Raw genomic sequence first — 20461 nt, forward strand, 5'->3', positions numbered from 1 at the left:
TTTTAACTAATGCACAGATGCCAGGCTGCGCTTCTTCAAGTTTCTCCTGTTCTGAAGATAGATTTGCATGACTTGACATATCGGCTATGAAGAGAGCTGGAACAGTGAGGCATTTTTGAAACTTCATTTAGACACTTTGCTGACTACCGGTATGTATCTATGCCTTCCCAATCCATTTACTGAAGCCAGAGAGCCGTCATTAAACTTCACTAAAGTCTGTATTGACTTACATGTTATGTCGACATCCTTTAGAATGGTGGTAAAGCAAGAGTCCTAATATTTTTTTTATAAAAAATACCATTGTGACACCTAGAAGCATTTATTTTATGCAACAAACTTAAATATGATCACGTGTACATAAAAGTGTACACTGTAGATTGAACAATGCCAAAAAAAAAATCAATATTGATGCAAGTCTTCTAAATTAAACATTAAAAAATGAGCTGGGACAGGAAGACAAAAACATAAAACAAGACTTACTTTCAATCAGCACAATGCTTAAAATTGAGAGCAATCCTAAACATGTCCAACGTTCCTTACAAAGCTGCCAAAAGTCCAACTATTTTTAAAAATTGATTTTTTACATCAATAATAAAAATCTGGTGACAAACATTATAAAATCAAATGCTGGGATTTCTTTCCTCCCTTACTCCAAATTTAGAATATCCCAACAGAACTACAGGAGTCAACCCATTTAGAAGTGATATATGTTTTATAAAACAACCAACAATATGTACATTTATTGCAAATTATATTAAACTAAAATGGAGGGGGAAATTAAAAAAATGAAATGTCTACTTGCAAATCAATCAGGTGATTAGTTTCCCACTCTGATAAAAGTCAGAAAGCAACATGTATAAAAATTGCCACTATGTGACTTCTCATAGCAGGAACTAAAATCTGTACATATTACTTTGCTGGAAAGAATTATACATAAAAGTCTCCAAAAGGAAGATGAGAATGCAGGTATTTTCCTTGTCTTGGATTAAAAATCATTCAGTAGGCTTCAATTTTTTCTTCAAAAGAGGTGGGCAATACCTGGTTCTAGGTCTGAGAATTTTTAACGTTGCTTTAAGGACCTCACTTTGACTTTCTTCTAAAAAAAAAATGCAGCATGAAAATTAATGGAGTAAAACACTTTTAAATTCCAGATATGCAGAGACTGGAATCAAGTGTTAAGCAATTTGCTTAATTATTGACTTTTCATAAAAAAAGTCTCAGGGGAAATAAGTACAGATGCTTTTAGCCTCTCTCAAGAGTTTCTGCAGATTAATTTCATCTGAAAGGGAAGCAGTTTTCCTTCTGTTTTCAGAGCTGAAAGCTGTGTGATCTGAAGCAATTTCAGCACCTATACAGGAAGTTTCTTGGTTTTTGCAGAAGCTTGGAGCATGCCTTCATTTGGCCCTTCTCTCCTTCCTTTGCAAGGATTTTTTCTTTTTACCTTGTGGAGGAAAAAGATAATTAGAAGTCAAAACTCACTGGAAACAAAATCTAATCAGAAAAAGAACTTTGCTACTCTGAGTGCATATCTGGTTTCTTTTAATGAAGCTGCAATCCTATACACACTTACCTGAAGCTAAGCACCACTGAAAGCAGCGAGACATGCTTCTAAATATACATGTATAGGATTGTGCTGCAAATTATGTTTTTTAATTCACATTTATGTGTCAAAGATAAAGGTCTCCTCTAAATGTCACTGTAGACAACTGGTATTTATAACAGGCCAAGCAATATGTTTAAGAGAACACTGGTTTAAATTCAAAGTGCCACATATGTTATCCCTGCAACAATATAAAAGGATCATTATACAAGGGAGTGCTGAAAAGTTCTTGGCCTGACCAACATCCCACTTCTGATCATAATTTTGTCACTGTAGATTGAAAGATTGTTTTGTACTGTAAACTGCCAATTTGCAGGCGTCCAGCTTTAATTTCTAAAGAAAATCCATGCATGTATGACACAAACATTGAATGACAAGTGCCCATCGCACTCAACTGTGAAGAAGTTGTGTGCCAACTTTCTCATGGTGATTTTGAGACCAAAGATGCAGCAAAGTCTGGAAGGCCTTAAATAGTGTCAACTCCTGAAACTATCGAATATACTTGACTCTCAGTTGAGAAATTTATGCCTCAACATGGACTCCAAAATCATGGGTAGATGTATAAGTTAATGCGTATAAATTTCCTGAAAGAAGAAGTGCCCACTTTCCTCTATAGCCTTGTAACAGCTCCCAATTTGAATCCTCGGCGCGCTCTCCTCTCTCTCTCTCCGTGTGTGTGTGTGTGTGTTATCCCTCTCAGCCTTCTTGCGCAGCCAGAGTTATGAGGCAGCTGCTGAGGCAAGGCACACAAACACACTGAGAGTATGCCCAGGCTTGTACCCAGTTTTGCAAGCCATGAGCCTTGAGAGTCCTGGGGGTGAAGGGCAGAGAGAGAGAGAGAGAGAGAGAAGGGGGGGGGGAATCTGTCCTCCTTTTTGCAAGCCATGAGCCTTGGGAATCCTGGGGGTGACGAGCAGAGAGAGAGAAAGTGGAGTCTGTCCTCCCTTTTGCAAGCCATGGGCCTTGGAGATGCTTTTGGTAAGGGGAAGAATGTGTGTGTGTGTGCGCCAAGGTTTGTTTCCCCCTTTCCATGCCAAGACTGTGACCCTTGGGAGAGGTCCAGAGAGGGAGATATAGGGAGGAAAGTGGTGCTTTGTTTCCCCCTTTAGATCTTAATAATAATAATAATACTGTTTATTTATAGCCCGCTTTTCCAGGGAGATCAAAGCAGGTTACAACAGGGGTACTAAACAATGTACAATTTACAACAGTATCTGCGTTATAAAATCTCAAACAATACATCAATATTTAAAAACAAGATAAAAATTACAAACATTAAAACCACAACAATAGCTAGCTCAAAAGTGCTAGTGTAACGGGGAGAGAGCAGATATCACAGCCTAGGGGAAAGCCTGCTGGAAGAGGTAGGTCTTCAGCTTCTTCCTAAACAGGTCAAGGGAGGTAACCGAGCGGAGCTCGCCGGGAAGAGAGTTCCAAAGCTGCGGGGCCGACTTGGAAAACGCCCTCTGTGCAGTCACGGTGTACCTCGTATCAGGAATCCTCAACAATTGCTTCCCGGCCAATCTGAGAGCGCGGGGCGGATTATATGGGGAGAGGCAGTCCTCCAAGTACCCAAGTATCTTTTGTAATATGCTCCAGTGTTTGACCCTCAACTTATCCACGGGTCATATCAAAATCCATGATTTTGGCCCCAAAAACCGCTCTCGACTTACACACAAGGTTGACTTATACATGAGTATATACGGTATTGAGCGTGTTCATGATCTGATTTTGGCAGATCAGTAAATCTCACATGAAACAATTGCTGAGACACTAGTTATCCTGGGATTGCATTGGGTTTATAATTCATGAGCAACTGGCTATGCAGAAGCTGTCAGCCAAGGGATGCCAAAATGTTTGACTGTTGATCAGAAATGACATTTAAGTCGATACCTCCAAGTTGCTATTTTGAGAGATCTAGTGATCTTTTTTTGCAGTGACTAGTCACTGCTGATGAAACATGGTTATATCACTATGATCCAGAGACTGAACAACAGTTCTGGCAGTAGAAGCAATTAGGTTCTCCATGGCAAAAAAAAAAAAAAAAAAAAAAAAAATCAAGACACAAAGGTCAGCAGGAAAGGTCATGGCCACAAGTTGTTTTTTGTTTTGGGATAAGGAAGGTATTTTGATGACTGACTATCTTCAAAAGGGCCAAATAGTTAATGCAGAATACTACTCTAACCTGCTGTGCCAATTAAAGTAGGCAGTAAAGGAAAAATGGTGAGGGAAGTAGCAAAGATGTTTTTTTCATCCACGCTACTTCATCTGACTATTTCTTGTTTCAAAACTTTAAAAAGAGTTTGAAAGGAAGGAAATTTTCAAATGATCCAGAGGTGATAGCAGCAGAAGAGCAGTATTTCAGGTGTGTGTTTTTTTTCCCCTGGAAGAGTTAAAGAATCTTGAAAAATGATCTACCATGTGTGTCAAAGTTTGGGGTGAATGTGTGAAAAAACACGTAAGTGTCATGGTTTGAGGTCGTTCCCTTCTTGGTTGGGCCAAGAAATTTTCAGCACCCTCTTATATAAGATGTCCAGTAAAGGACAGTATTATTTACTCCTGGGTTATCATCTTGCAAGAGCTAAATTAACTAGACACACAGCCTAAAACTTGTTGGTTAGTTCTAGCTGTAACAGTTCCAGCTTCTGTAAATCCCACTGATTAAATGGGTTTATTCTACTTGGTACTACCAAGAGGAATCGGGCCACAATTATATTGTGATGCTCAGCATTTATTTCCATATGCCTGACTACTGCCACCTCCTTTCAGCACCGCCCAACCCATGGTTTAAAAAACAACAACATAGCCCTGTATAAGCTGCCTGCTGCACCTTCAGGAAGCCTCCCTCTGTTACATCTGTATCCTCAGTGTCTTCCTGGCTGCTCTCACAAAGTTTAAAAAGATCCATTTCATTTGGAGAATATCCAGGACTTGATTCTATCTCCATCACTGAATCTCCATCACTTCCCAGCACCTGGCTTCTGAAAAATGTTAGAATGGTAATATCATTTGGGAGTAAATTTCTAACTAAACCAAGCTAAGAATTGTGTTTGGGTCCTTTGAAATGAAAAGGTAATTGCTGTTTTCCAGAACTCAATATATACAGATTATTTTTAAAGCCCCCTTGAAACAACAAACTTCTCTAGACTATATCAATGTAATTTACAGATGAGTGGGAAAGTATAGTTTTACTAGAATTTTACACTTTTTTCTTTGATCACAAGACCTGTATCCCACATTAGTCTTCAATGTTCCCCTCTTCAGCATTTCAGAAACAAATTGCTATACAACAAGAAGGCAACATATATTTGCCAGACTTTGCAACCAGTCTTTATTTGTAATTATTACTCTCTTGACCATCTAGAAATTTAAATGCAGCAAGTGTTTCATGCCATTCCTGTCCTCCTTCATTAGTTCCTTGTACACAAAAATACCTTTTGGACAGGGTAAACACTTTATTAGTATGAAGTAAATGCTGGACCAGATTGTCCCAAAGGGGCGGTATGATGCTGCCCCTTTGAGCGCTGGATTGGGACCATGGCAACTGCATGCCGTGGCCCCAATCCAACTTTTTTCTGACTCAAGAAGAAGAAGCAAAATGCTGCTCCTTTTTGTGCCGGAAAAAGGGTGCACTTTCCGCTGCCACTGTGGCTTTTTGGCGCTCCTGCAGTGTGCAGTGTCTAAACACTGTGTCACTGGAGTGCCGAAAAGCTGCTGCCGTGTAAATGGCCAGGTGGCTTCATGGCAGCTTCATGGCGGCTTCCTGCCGGCTTGGGGGCATGCGTTTTGCATATGCCATGCCCCAAACTGCTGGGAAGACAGCGTATTTTACCAGTCTGTTCTGGCCCAAAGATATTCTTCCTCAATTGTGGGTGGATGGATAGGCCTCATATTTTGTGGACATCTAATCACCATCTATGCATCTGTAAATACTTAATGGAGTGTGAAGTTACAGAAAAAGGTCTAATCTCCATCACCACACACACAGCTTTAGCAATGGAGTGAAACTATCCACCTGCTACTCAGAGAGCAAAAAATTCCAGGATAGACTTTTTCCTGGTTGGTGTTTTTGCCTCTGACTAAGGAATGACCCACAGCATGAATAAAATAATTTTCTGGGAGAGCCACAGAAATTAAGTGGCTGGCTCTTCTTCTACCCAGGAGTAGTAAAGCACCTTCATTTTTTTGTGAGCGAATGTACACTCACTTACAATGGTGTAAAACAAAAACCAAAAATAAAAAAGCATGCTTTTACCACACTCCCTGGCCCCACAGGAAGACAGCTTCAAGAAATTCCAGCCACATACCTTTTTCTGTGAAAGAACAAGTCATCTTAATTCCATCCTTCTCCCCCCTCCCCCATATAAAATTAGGACAGTGAAAGAACAGGGTTGCTAGGAGGAAAGAATCAGGCCAAAAAAGGAATAAAATCCTTTAGATTCAATAGGGGAAAGAGCAAGAGCATGGGCAGTGTCCTCAGCTCCTCCTCTTTCTGAGGCCAAGACTTGAGGCTGGCTCTAGGCTGCACCTTCTTCTCCTTCTAGCACATTTGCTGAAGCTACTAGGGGTAAGAGCTAAACTCTCTCCACTCCCTATGTATGCCACTATGCTCTCCTTTGTCCCTCAGCACTCCTCCAAGAGGATTCTGGGCAAAGTCTCTCTTGCATCCAATACAGGTGCTCCTTCCTCTTCAGAATTATTTGCCAGACAGAAGGGCAGCCATTCCTGGTGAGTGGGTTTGTGGAACTATGAAAACTTAATTTTTCCCATTTAGAATCAGCATAGCCAAAGGAGTATTTTGATTGCCTCCACTCCATTATGAAGAACACCAGAGAACTGAATAGAGTCTCCCCTCCCATATTCTGCTGCTTACTCCAATTTGCTCGTGCAAAAGCAAGAGCAGCATACATAAGAGTAAAAATCTATCCAAGTTCCTACTTTTGCTTACCCTCAGGCATAAGGGAAATTAAATAACATTTCTCTGCTTTACAACCTAAGCAGAAGAAAATGAGAGACATAATGGCAAAGGAGAACTTTAGGGTGCAGAATGCACTTCCAGGGTTCTAGTTGTCTACATCTAACAAGAAAAGTAATGAAAAAAGCCTTGCGGCTCCTGCCTCTGGAACTTGCTCAAGGTGCTGCAACCCAAAGGACTGTGGGTTGAGAGAATGAAAAGTTCCTATAGTTGCCACATTAGATTCAGACAAGAGAAAGTCTCCAGGAGCCACCAAGACCTTCTGGCTACAGTCAGCTTGCCATATCTATGGATTCTTTATCCACAGATTCAACCATCCATGGTTTAAAAATACTGTAGTAAAATAATAAATAAATAAATGTGATTTTCCTATGTTATATAAGGGTCACCATTTGACTATGCCACTGTATATAATGGGACTTGAACACCCATGCATTTGGGGATCCATGGGGGAATCCTGGAACCAAACACCAGTGAATACCAAGGGCCCATTCTTACTTAGAAGTAGCCAGTGTTGGCTGCAAGTCTTGGCGTCAGCTGGAGAGGCTAACATTTTTTAAGCAACAGAATAGCTTTTTTTTTCTGCACTCCTCAACTCTGATGTTCCTTAACATTAGTCAGGTGAGGGGGAGGATCTTTATGGTAAAATACCATCCCAACAATCTGAATGTCCTGATTCATAACATTTTACATCTGAAAATAAAATGCACAGACTAATAAGACATGTAATCTTAGAAATTTGAATTTTGGTGAAAGGCTGAGATTAGTATTATAGAAATATAACAGAGAAAATGTTGACAATGTAGCTCACCCAGAGAAACAAGGTGCAGAAGTCAAGTAACAGGACAGGGAACAGTATGCAAGACAGTGCACAATTGCAGCTATCCCAACAAAACCCATATATAGCCTTTATATTTCTAACTTTTCTCCTAACTCAGGATGATTAGCCTTATCACCTATACGTATGAATATACCAGGTGGTGACAGAGTTAAACTAAGAGTTAAATCTAGGCTGTTTTGATTTACTGACCTAAGACATGTTGTGTTTATGACAGGACTCTTACAAATTCAAGAGCCTTTCTCATAACAGAAAAATTGTGTGTTTACCTCTGTAGATCAATCTGTCTCTGTGGTGGTACTGCCTTTTTCACTGTGTCTTGCTGTTTTGGTGCTTTGGCATTAGTTGCCTCTAAACCTTCTTGACTTGGTGCTGCCCTTTTCCGTCCTCTACCAGATGGTTTATTTGTTTCAACATTTTTTGCTGTGGTGCCCTGAGATTCGGACTTGGGTGGGCGTCCTCGCCTGGGTTTGGGAGGGGCAGGCTGGCCTGTTTCATCCGTTTTATTTTCTTCTGTCTTTTGATGGATATTTTCTGTTCCAGCTGCTGCTGCAGTTCTTTTTTTCGCACGTTCAGTGCTACCATTTCCTTGCGTTGCTTGATCAGAGTTAATCTCCTAGAGAAGAGAATCTTGTTTTCAAATGAGTCCCTAAAATTTAGTTTTTCATTGAAAAGCTTGTATTTTATAAGCACATTTTCAAAAGCAACTACAGAAGGAACCTTCCAAGCACCACAACATAATTAGTCCAGGCGGACTTGCAGTTTTAAGAGAATATTAATATTCCCAAACCATGACCCTCCGCCAACATTTCATTTATAAAATATATTATTTTGAATTCTCAAAACCTGACTTGTGAGCAAACTCTGAATGGCATTATCCACGTATAAAACATGACCCATAACCTTAAGGATGGGGGAGAATTACTGTATACAATGCACCTGCGTCATACGCGGGTGCGCTTTACATAGCTTTCAGCATATGCTGAAAGCTACGTGGGGAGAAGAAGCAACGCGTCCCATAGGGATGAATGGGGTGTGCGCCTGTGGCAGGTGCGTGCCACCAGGTGAACGAGCCCCATTCATTTAAATGGGGTTCGAGCATAGGTGGTATTTGCTTTAAGTGGGGGAATCTGGAATGGATCCCCTGCGTAAAGAAAGGCCAAACTGTATACTCATGTATAAGTCTAGAAAATTTGGTCAAAAATTGACCCAAAAAAACCTGTGTTGACTTATCCACAAGTCAATATAAATACTGTACATTAACTCTTATTTGAAAAGGAAACTATCCCCAGGTTTAAGGCAAGAGCATAATCTGTCCTGACCCATGCTTTACACCCTTCTCCATCCAGCCTTTAGTGTGAGCACAAATAGTTATGCCTACTGGAATTCTCTAAATTCTTTAGGATTGTTTTCCTTTTCTTCTTCTTTATCTCCTTTGTTATGTGCCCCTATGTTTAATCTCTACCTATCCACAGGTCATATCAAAATCCATAATTCTGGCCCAAAACCTGCCCTCAACTTATATATGAGATCAACGTATAGTTGAGTATATTCAGTAGTGTAAAGAGAAGGGAGCCCTGCAGTGAAGATGCTGTTGCACCCATAAGGCCTATATACCCTGTGACAGACTGCATTCATTTACCTGCTCAAAACAAATGTAATATCACAGTCTACAAAAAAAAGTTTTAAACATCATTTGATATTTCTCTCTCTGTAATCATGATCCCAATTTAATGTGGTCCAATGCCTTATTATTTATTTATTTAAATACTATTTTTACCTTTGTCTATTTATAGACAGTTTAGGGCAACACATATGGTATGTTTAAAATCCATTACATCCTTACTTTCTCCTTGGTGTAAATTTAATATTCTGTTCATTGTGCTGTATTGCTACTCATGCTTCCTGCCTCACACAAATTAAATCACCATGTTCAGGACATGGACATGTAACAAGACAAAATCAGTCAAAGTGTGCAAAATTAATATTTCATATCACTTCATGTGCTCAAGCAAATGTACTGGTCCTATAGTTGACATGGCTCAACTACACATATAGATACAAATATGATACGTTTCTTTTTTCACCTGACCAATCAGGAAAATATTAACGCAGATCAATAATCTCACTTTAAGTTGTTTTTACTACATGTCAGGAAAGTTATCAACGGCACTTTGCACCGGCCTGGATATGTGCTAGGGTTGCCTCGGGGCGTCCTTTACAGACACCCCGCAATCCTAGAACATACCTGTGGCATAATAATGGCGGCGCCCTGTATACATGGGCGCCACCATTGTGATGTCACGGCCGCGCCGCAGCCAAACAGCACGCGCGCGGGTGTGATGTGCTCACACCACTGCAGGGTGCGTGTGGCGCCCTTTCAGCGGCGCTGGAAGGAGCTCCAAAACAGAGCTCCTTTTTGCTGCGTGTATCACTGGCGCAGTCTTTACACGGCTGCACCAGCAATATGGAAGAGAAAGGCGCAGCTGTTGGGATGTCCTTGGGGCATGAAGCCCCAAAGACACCCCTTTCCAGGCCAGGGGGAAGCGGCGTTTTGCTGCTTCCCCGAGGCCTGGAGAAGCGGCGGATTGGGGCCTCTTGGGCTGCTGCTGCGGATGCCCAGGGCCCGATCTGGTAGGGAAAGGGGCGGGTGCAGGCCGCCTCAAAGGGGCGGTCTGTATCCCGCCAACATTATGAAATTAAGTTCATATTCATGGAGTGGCAGACAAAATGGAACAGTTAGATATAAATATCTGGAACACTTCCAAGGCAGATTATCAAAATAGCTAAATACAATGAAATAAACTTCTCAATCATACCTTATTCTTTACAGGTTCTATTTTTGCTGGAGTGACAGAAATAATTCTCACCGGATTTTCATCATTTTCACTGACACCAATTTCTGATATGTCTGTGTTCTCCTCCCTATTGGAAGATTTTAAAAAAACGATGTAAATAACTTTTCACTCTAACTGTGTGAAACAGAAAAGATCTGTGTCCCTTTACAGTGCAACTAATTAACAAATTAAAAGTAAAAAATGGATCAAAATGCACATGCAAATTGATAGCTTTCATTCAACTTTTTTAAAGTAACAGAGTAAAATCATCCAAAGTTTTGCCACCTCTAAAAGCTAAGTTAATAAAATAGAAATTTTTAAAATAAACTCACATTTTATTTAGTCTATATTTTGCACAGAATCATGTTCTTAAACACAGTGATTTCTCTATGTGCCTACCTCTATGCTAGATTTTGTCCTTTGCCTTTAGTTTTGATATATCATTATCTCCATAACTACAAAACAGTCAAAACACAGGGAGTGCAATGTATCTTTCAGTCATCTTTTAAAAAATGTTATTCTACATTACATTATTTTACACAGCATCCACATTTTGCTCTGAAAAAACTTTCCAAGTAAGCATACACAAGCACTTAATCAGTCTGCAATGAATTAAAAAATACTGTCTTGGAGGGGAAAAAAAACCCCTTCTAATAGCAATTAATGAGTTCACTCAGCTGCTATCCCACTGTCTTTGCGCAGCCTGGGCCATAGACACAAATCTATAGAGGTGTAATACTGCAATACATAAAAAACATGTCCTAAAGCAGGTTGGATATTGTGCAGCTCTTCAGATGTTGCTCAACTGCAATTTGGAGTACAGTCAGCCTGCCATATGCATGGATTTTTTATCCACGGATTCAACTATCTGCGGCTTCAAAATATTTTAAAAATGTATAAATTACAACAAGCAAACCTTGATTTTTCCATTTTAAATAAGGGATGCCATTTTACTATGCCACTGTATTTAATGGAACTTGAACATTCACATATTTTGTTATCCATAGGGGGATCCTGGAACCAAACCCCAGGGGATAACAAAGGACTATTGTATTCTTCATTATTGGCTATGCTGGCTAGAACTGCTGGGAGTTGTAGACCCACAAAGCTGGAGACCTGGCTAATTTCCACCCTGCTCTAAAACGCAGTATAATAGACAGTATTTGGAACAGTGGAACTCACAGCACCAAAATATAGTAGTTTGCAATCAAGTAATTTAAGAGTTTAATTTTAATATGCTTCAAGATGTTATGACGCTGTTAAACAATTGATACTTTAGTAAATGTAGCATAAGGGATTATGTCCATTCACGCTCAAGAGTAGGGCTGGGGATCAATAAGTGATCTCTGGATCTTGTTTTATTACAGAATATGGAATTATGTACCAATCCATTAATAAGTATTATTACTTTAACAATCTTACTGCACAGTATCAATAATATGTGGTCAGTTTTTGATAGATGGTGTCACAGTCATATGAACATCTTACATCATATATATTGCAGAATTTAGTTAGCTAGGAGCTTAATATTATACAGTATGTGAGATTTCAACAATGTAAGAACCTAGACTAAGGGATTGAACCAAAAGTCTGAGTGATTCACATTTCTGAAATCAGCTCTCATAGGATACTGGGCATGAAAGATTATTACAACTTCTGAATTTCTATATCAGGGCAGCAAAAAACAAAGACACCAATAAAGATAGGTAATTTCTCACATAATTATGGCAGATATAGTATAGCCACAGACAGGCAAGGAAATTTCTGGTGATCCCTAGTTTGCAAGTGCAAATACATTTAAGAATCCTGCCAAAAGAGATATCCTATATCTCCTTGTACCTTTCTTTAACTCGAGTGGAAGGGCAATTGGAGATGCTCAGATATAGCTCCTCCCAGTCGCTGGTTAACTAAAGACGTGCCCCCAGACCTGGTCCCACTGTCCTTGCACTCACAGGGCAAAGAACCAGCTGAAAGCTGCTTCTTCTCCTTCTTGGAGTGTGCAAGATCAGCCAAACATTTCACTACCACACCCCTATAACACACACCACACATTATGTGTGTGCATGTGTTTCTTTGTGTGAACTGCATCTGGGAGCCTCTAGTTGCCCTTGTACACCTGAGGGTAAAAACACAATCACCACCTAGACCACTGTTATAGGTACAGGAGCAGACAGTTATTGGATTTGCCACAATCTGTTACTGAAAAGTAGTATACCTTGATTTGTTTCCTGCAGGAGAGCTCAGCTCTGAGTTTACACTGTTATTGCTTCCAGTTTCTGATCCTGTGTTTCGGATATATGGTCTCCTTCCAGTTGCAGATAAAGGTTTATTTACTGCACCTAATACACCAGTTGGTTTAGGCTAAAATGTACAAAAATAGGCTTAATTAAGTCTGAAATATAACCACACATGCCATTTACAGTTTACCAACTTTATTTAGAATTCTTCTCTACGTTAAAGTAATACAGTGGTTTTAGCATTTAAACTGGCTGCTTGAAACACAGCTAAATTCACAGGCACTTGTAACAGTTATTTAAAGCCCAAATGCAAGATAGCCTTAAAATTATATTGAAAAACCTTCATATATCCCTCTAGCAATAGCAACATCAGGTACATTTCTATACCACTTACCAATGTACTAAGCGGTTTACAAAATTTAAGCTAATTGTCCCCAACAAGCTGGGTACTCATTTTAGTGACCTACGGAAGGATGCCAAGCTGAGTTGACCCACAGTCCCTGGCTGGTATTGAACTCACAACCTTGTGGTTTGTGAGTGTGTGGCTGCAGGCATTTAACCAGAAAAGAGAAAGTTCTAAAATGATCTAAAAGCGTATTGTCCCAGGATTATTTCCCCTGATATTCTACTGAACACAACTATCCCCTCAGATTCAAATACAGATGCAGAAAATAAAATATACTCCACCCCCATACCTATGGATTGCTTAGGACGGACACAATGTAATTCTAAATTTGTTTACTCAGAAGTAAATCTCACTGAAGTCAAAGGGATTTACTTAAGTAAGTGTGTTCATGCTATCCCCATTGCGCTTAATTCCATGTGTTTGTAGTAACTGGGTTACAAACAATACCTTTCCTGTTAAAAGAAGAACTCTTGTCTCCTCTGAAATATAATTCCTGTCATTGCAAAAATCCTTCAAGAAAAAGAAAAAAAGGATGTTATTTTTTATGTTTAATACTTTCAAGATAGAGTATGTAATTTGATGGAAGCACACAAAATCTGAAACTCTTTCTAGTCTTTCCAAATTAGAATTTATGTAGTTTATTTTAATTAACTAATTTTCAACTGAAGAAGTGGGTCAGGAATTCAACAGGACTTTCCCCCCTGCTCTTTCTCTCCTACTACCCAACAACGGCTATTCACATTGCACAACAAACTGCTTTTGAAATGGAAACATTTCAGAAGCAATTTACGATAGGACACAGAAGATGTTCCGTAGGAAAACATTAAAAATTCCCCAGGATAAGTGTAGAACCTTCAATGAGATGAGAGGTTCTATTTACTGGCAATGGAGTAGAACGTCAACAGTGCATGAATCCAAATTTTTAAAGGATACTGAAGAAAAATGTGCTATGCTCTGAGCTACTAAAACTAAACAATTAACATTTTAACAGTTTGGGCATTATATTATAGTCTCTATGGACAAATATTATTGATTTCACATGTTAGGCATATACAGCTTGTTTTTCATTTGCTTTGGCAATTAAAAATATAACATAGCAATCACAGATACAGATTTGGTATTTCTGAACATCTGCAAAAGACAAATTTTGTAGCATTCTTTTTTCTCTGGAGAGGAAATGAATAGGAACATATTTTGATAACTATCTAAATGCAAAAGTCCTAGATTTATTTTTGTAATGTCACAAAGTTACCTTCTCAGGTTGTGTAAAAAATTTGGTTGGCAATACAGGATCCTTTGGCGAATCTGCATTACATAAAGCGCTTTTGCTGTTGATTACACACAGAGCCACATCACATACAGTATAGAGTTTCTGAAAAGAAAAAGATAATAATTAAGTTTAAAATTAGTAATTTTAAGTTAGAAGACTATGTTAACTCTATTACATCTAGAAATCAGCTAAGACAACTATATTAAGAACTTATTTTATGCTATAAACCAAGCAAGCATAGGTGCTTATTTTCCACAAGTGCCTGAAAGGAAAACATGCTTTAAAAAAAAACACCTAACACTTGATACTACTATAATTTAAATTATAATACATTTGTTCATCTTCAAATTCACAAGACTGAATTACATAGCTACTCCTGTAGAAAATGCTGGCAACAATTCTAGTTACCAGCTTTTATAATATGCATCTCATTTAAATTAAAGCATATACCATTTTATGGGAATTGTTCCCAATTTATCCTTGTTTCAAATTAACAATATTCTGCAAGATTAATTTTTTTGTGCTAACTATAACTCTCCATAAAGAAATGAGGAATTTTGGCTTAGTGCTTCTTCTGACTCATTCTGTCTATCTTGTTCATGTAAGGTCTTAAAAAACCCTTCTCTTTTCATATTCCTTACTTCATTTGCCTTTGGCTCATCTGGTGACTGTGCATCTCTTGTAAGTTTGATACTTTCTGTCATCTTTTTCATGAAGGCATGGCTGTTGTTTTCATTCTTTGTCATTAAGACTTCTAGCATGAACCATAGGCACCTGATAAAACACAAAATAATCAAATGCCATGAAACCCATAACACCACTAATCCAGCAACCCCACTGATTCTATGATGTGAGGAATCCAAGTTAGGACAAAGGAAGGAAATAGGAAGGAAATTTTTCTAATAAATAATTATTATGTATTTACATCTTAATTTCTGAGTGTCTGAAATGATCTGAAGAGCCAATGCAGAGGTCAACAATGAAACTTGCCCAAATGGAGAGGGCTGGCAGGTATGATAGTGCTATTAATTCTATTGTTATGGCTCTAGTGAAGTCAGGAGAGCCTCCTTACTTTTTAGAGTTTTTAATTTTATTGTAGGTTGTTTCAGTAACAGGGACAAAGAGACAGCTTGAAAACTAGATCTAGATGACATTCAGAACTTCGCAGAATTCATGAGAATCCATAAGCAAGAACTACCAATTTTATTATTTATTTCATTTCTATGCTGTCTTTTTGCAGAATGGGACTCAAGCCAGACCACAACATAAAAGCATTTTAAAAGTCTTTACAATAAAAATTTAAACAACAATTAAAATCATCTAGATAAAACAGTATTAAAATTAACACAAAAACACAGGAAAGTTAAAAACATAACTAAAACACTCCCATAAAAAACCACTTTTATTTGTTTGTCTTGTTTATATATTTAAAAACCTGTATAAATACAAATGTTTTTTCTTGCCAGTGAAAGGCAAACAGGGAGGAGGCCAGCCTAGCATCCTGTGGAAGGTCATGCCAGAGGGTGGTAGCTGCCATCGAGAAGGCTCTCTCTAGTGTCCTCACCAAGTGAGCCTGTCATAGTAGCAGGACTGAAAGTCTACCTCTGAAGATCTTAGGGCTCTAGCAGGTTCATATGGGGAGATACAGTCTCTTAAATAGTCTGGATCTAACTACCAAAACGAGCGTTCCTCAACTATTATCCGTCTTGAATCCCGCTGTGGGAGAAAGGCGGGATATAAATCCTTGAAAAGAAATAAAATAAACAATTCCTAGTATTGTGTAGGCAGGCTGGTGAAAGCACAGATACTGTTCTCTGTTTACAATCAATAAATTAAGTGTGGGTTTAGAGAATGTCCAGGCATATCACATCAGAGAGCATTTAGAGCCACACTTTGTCAAGCATCTGGTAAAGAATGACACATACTCTTTGATATCACGAAGTTGATCAACATCTTGAGGTTTCGTAAAATCTGGATCATGAGCAAGCAAGTGAATCATGTATGGTACCACATATTCAGGCAGCAGGGATAATAGTTTTTCTGAAATAACATTATATTAAAAAACTGCATTAGCAATCAGCATATAGACAGACACATATAAATCACTGGAGTGTGTAATTTTTTGCTATTATGCTAACAGGAAATATCTATATCATCTACTGTATTTTATAAGAAAAGTTCTTTAAAGTAAAGAATTTAAGAGTGGTATCTCAATGGATATACTAATGTTATTGCTTATTTCTTATAGATGACCAAACAAATTATTTGGAATAAAAATATTATATGAGAGACCATTTTAGTTCTAACTAAATTTACTAACCATTGGCCATAGGATTCTGCTTAATGTATTCTCGCCGTATGCTTATATTTTTAAGTAAGCACTGTCTCGCGTGGGCTCTCCTTTCTTTTACAGGATCTTTGGCACACAGTGCAAATATTGCCATGTACTCCAATGGGAGCAGTAATTTTACCAGTGCCTTATGCAGCTTCTGAGCAAATATCTGTCTCACCTGGTAGCATTCATCCTGCAAGAAAAAAGAACATGATGAATGCAATGAAGCAAACTAAAGCAGACCATCAGGTTAAAAGAAAACTCCTGCATATGTAATTCTGCAACATTTAAAAATATATTTATATACAGCATAATAATCTGCAATGAACACAAGTTTTATCATAGGAAATGTCCCCTCCTGATTTAATTGTCATAGCTTTCAAAACAGTTACTTACATTAATGACCAGTGCACAGAGTTGGAACTGCTCTGGGGTAATAATTTCATGGTAACAAGGTTCTTGTGCAAGTTTCATTATGGCACCGCCAGCAGCCAGTCGTAGACGGGACATGTCAGATTTGCTGCATAAAAAAGAAAAAAAAATCTTCCTTTCTTTCAGAAATTATACCCATGTCTAAAGATGCATCAGCAGTATGAAAAATCTATGTCAAACAAAAACCACTACTTCTGGCTAAACCAGACTTTCAACACTGTCATGTAAAAGACAGTGTCAACTAGCACATTTCAGGTGTCCATTATCAAATTTAGGCTGTTTTGTTAGACCTCTTTACGCTTAGGCCACACTGAAGGCCAAATTGTCCTTCTGATAAGTGGTTACATATCTACCAGAACATTATATGTATGGTGGCATGATCATGCACCTCTCCAAACAATATGGTAGCCTAAACAGCAGATGAGAAGGCTAAGTGACAAAGCCTACTACATGTTTGGTGCCATTTCTGTTGCAGGTGGCACAATTCTTACAAATCTGTTAAAACTAAATGTAATAAGTGCTTGTTCTATACAGTGGTACCCCGGGATACGAATGCGCCGCCTTACGAAATTTCCGGGTTACGAAAAAAATCCATTTAAAAATATTTTTCCGGGTTACGAAGGTTATTTCGGGTTATGAAAAAAAATTTGGTGCTTTTCGGCGCGATTTCACACGGAATCGCGGCTTTCGCTATTAGCGCCTAAGGGCATTTCGGCTAGCGAAAGTTTCCGGGTTACGAAAGCGGCGGCGGAACGAATTAATTTCGTAACCCGGGGTACCACTGTATAGCCTTAATTCCTACTCAGTTTGAACTATACAGAAAAGAAGTGACAATTTCTGTGCAGCAGGAAGTGCATATTCCCAGCTGGCCAACTAACCAAGGGTTTCATGTCCAAAGGAAAACCATGAACTGTAAATTAACTTACTATGGTAAAGAAGCATAGACAATAGCAGTGGCAGAAGAAGCAACATACTAAAAGTTTCCTGTTCCAGTTGACCAGGGAAGGATTTCAAAGTACTTGCAAAATAAAAGTTTTTGGTGAGTGACAAAGTATTTGAGTATGCTAGTCAATTCCACTGTATTAGTGTATTTAGCAGTTTGGCATTGCTTCTTAGTGACAGATGGGGAGAGATACATTTTATTTTTTTAAAGGGGGTGCTTCAGAGCTGCAAAAAAACAGTGTAGGCCACATTTTGCTCATCTCTGAAACAGAACTATCCAGACTGTCTGAAAGACTTTATCTACCTACATTTAAGATCCTTGGGGCAGGAGGGGGTGTGTGTCTTGGTCCCATCACTGTCACAGGCACATCTGGTGAGGAGGCATGACAGTACCTTCTCAGTGGCTTTCCTAGGTTGTGGCTCTCTCTCACATGGAGCATTAGGTTGATCCTTTCTCTGCTTTCGTTCTGCCAGCATGTGGAAACCTTTTATTTAGACACACCTTTGGCTATTATGCAATTGTTGCAGAAGCAACATTAAATTATAGGCCAGCCTCTACTTTTATTAACACTGTTACATTTTAAATATCCTTAAAGTATTTCAAATTAGTCCTACTTTTAATAGGATAGTTTAATTATTTTAAAACTTTTTATTTCAGCCATTACTTTTTAGCCATAGTTTGTTTTAATTTATGGCCTGAGCCACCTTGGGTCCATGTCTGGATAAAGGTGGGATATACAGTAAATTGAAAATGAACATCACATGAAGCTCCCTTTCCAGCTCCCTTTAAAACTGCTCATTTATTTGTTCTCTAGTGTGTATACTACCTGATGCTTTCAAAAGACTGCATGATCCTACTCATATTGCAAGACAAATCAGAGGGCTTGTCTAAACCACACTTAGGTGCAAGGAAGCAGTATTGCATGGAATATTTGATATCTACTCTATCTACTCTGCATCCACATTTCCAGTCTAAAAAGGGAACCCACCTGTGGAAGCTATGAATGGCCCCTCCTGCACTGGGGCATAAATATGAATCTTCCTAGAATAAACTCAAAATAATTTTCAAAAACCTGTTACCTGATTCTCTTCTGTTCTGTCAAGTCTCCTTCACTGACCAACATCGCTGATAATAACCGTAGTGTGGAATTTGCAGATTTTGACTGGTTGTTTTTCATACCCAAGAGCCAACGTACTAGAAGTTTAATTGCTTGAACCTATTAATAGATAAGAATTGTGAAGAGTTATACAGTGTACCAATTCTATGTAGACATAATACAGGTAAAAAGCATCCTTAATTATGCCCTTAATTTCAAAACTGGAGAAAAGTGTGCATGTGCATACTACTCACATCATGCAAAAATGAGACTGGAAAAAAATGAAGCTTTTCCTATCAGGTGTCTCAAAATACTTCCGTTAACTTGCTGTATTATCTATTTCAGCATATATTCGCAGAATTAGTACGAAGACAAAAATTAAAAAAAAGTGAATCAATTCTTTAACTGATATTGTTTAAGTTTTCTTTCAAACTTGAAGTTTTCAACAAATTGAACTGAAGAGGTTTTTTTCAACAAATTGATTTCCACGCAAGCTTCTCAAAGTCATTTATTTGATAGACGTTAAGGCTCTCCCTGCCCCCATTCCTATTCCTTTCTTCTGGAGCTGCACATGTTTTTTTTCTCTGTCAAAGCACATTTAGTTTTGTATGTACTGTATAGGTGAAATTGTATTCTGTTTCCTTTCATGTGCTAGCTTATGCTGCAATATAGTGTGTTTTAGCCACTTTGCATTTCAGTGTTATTTTAATATTGCTATAAATAGAAAGGTTTATTTATTTGGAGCTTTATTCATTCATTAGATACATTCTCATTTTGTATTCAGCATAGAAAATCAAACAACCACCTGTTTTTGATTGAGAGGGACTCCCATTTAGAGAGTGAAGGGAAAGAATCTCTTAAAAAAAGCCCCAGTGAAATGCTTATTTGCATGGGGACATAGAAGCCCTTTCTAGTTTATAGTTGTATTTGTTCCGTTCCCCCTCCCACTACTGTGTGCTCTTTTTGTTTAGTGACTAAAAAAATAATATTTTACTCCTTGATTAATATACTGGTCAAGAAAGATAAAAGAGATACAGACTTCTTTACTAGAGCAGAACTCACAGTTCATACACAGATGTATGAAGAAACAGAAACATTCTAGCTGCTGAGAAATGAACAGGAGGAGGTGCAATCTGGGTCAGGTGAGGAGCAATCCAGAATGAACTGGAGCATGATCCAAATTATTTCATCATGTTCCTAATCAGAAGGGGGAGGGGAATGTACAGGAATAATTTTGCAGAAAATGTCTACCTAACATCCCAAGAGAAAATATTAACCTACTTTTGCTAGAACCTCTGGAGAAACCTCTTCATCTGGTGACCACAACTTCCCATTCTTCTCACCTGTAGACTGCAAAGATTTTTACAAGATTTTATTTACAGAAAAGTTCTAAGAAAAATGTACAACTATGTTACTTAAGAGAATTTTAATATAATTTTGCTTCTTCTCACACTCATATTTGCATAGTTCATTCCATATGGTCTCATTATATTAC

The 20461-nt window shown here is 38.4% G+C and overlaps 1 protein-coding gene across 4 annotated transcripts in view; it reads right to left on the reverse strand.

The window, feature by feature from the left end:
- Positions 1-310: 310 nt before the first annotated feature.
- Positions 311-20461, reverse strand: part of PDS5A (PDS5 cohesin associated factor A) — a 64632-nt gene continuing 44481 nt past the window's right edge. For 2 of the 4 annotated variants that reach the window (XM_089525131.1, XM_089525133.1), the window contains exons 22-34: positions 20248-20316; positions 18950-19086; positions 16892-17015; positions 16484-16688; positions 16089-16203; positions 14805-14937; positions 14146-14265; positions 13341-13403; positions 12466-12611; positions 10233-10338; positions 7683-8029; positions 4431-4581; positions 311-1441 (exon numbers count right to left, since the gene is read on the reverse strand). In XM_089525131.1, the coding sequence (XP_089381257.1) occupies positions 1349-1441; positions 4431-4581; positions 7683-8029; positions 10233-10338; positions 12466-12611; positions 13341-13403; positions 14146-14265; positions 14805-14937; positions 16089-16203; positions 16484-16688; positions 16892-17015; positions 18950-19086; positions 20248-20316 (1809 nt within the window). In that variant the 3' untranslated portion in view covers positions 311-1348. The remainder of the gene's footprint in view (positions 1442-4430; positions 4582-7682; positions 8030-10232; positions 10339-12465; positions 12612-13340; positions 13404-14145; positions 14266-14804; positions 14938-16088; positions 16204-16483; positions 16689-16891; positions 17016-18949; positions 19087-20247; positions 20317-20461) is intronic. The other 2 variants (XM_089525132.1, XM_089525135.1) reach the window with 2 other exon arrangements.

Source organism: Sceloporus occidentalis, unplaced genomic scaffold (assembly GCF_023333645.1).
Source record: "Sceloporus occidentalis isolate IW3139 unplaced genomic scaffold, rSceOcc1.0.p SCAF_5, whole genome shotgun sequence".
NCBI classification, from domain to species: domain Eukaryota; kingdom Metazoa; phylum Chordata; class Lepidosauria; order Squamata; family Phrynosomatidae; genus Sceloporus; species Sceloporus occidentalis.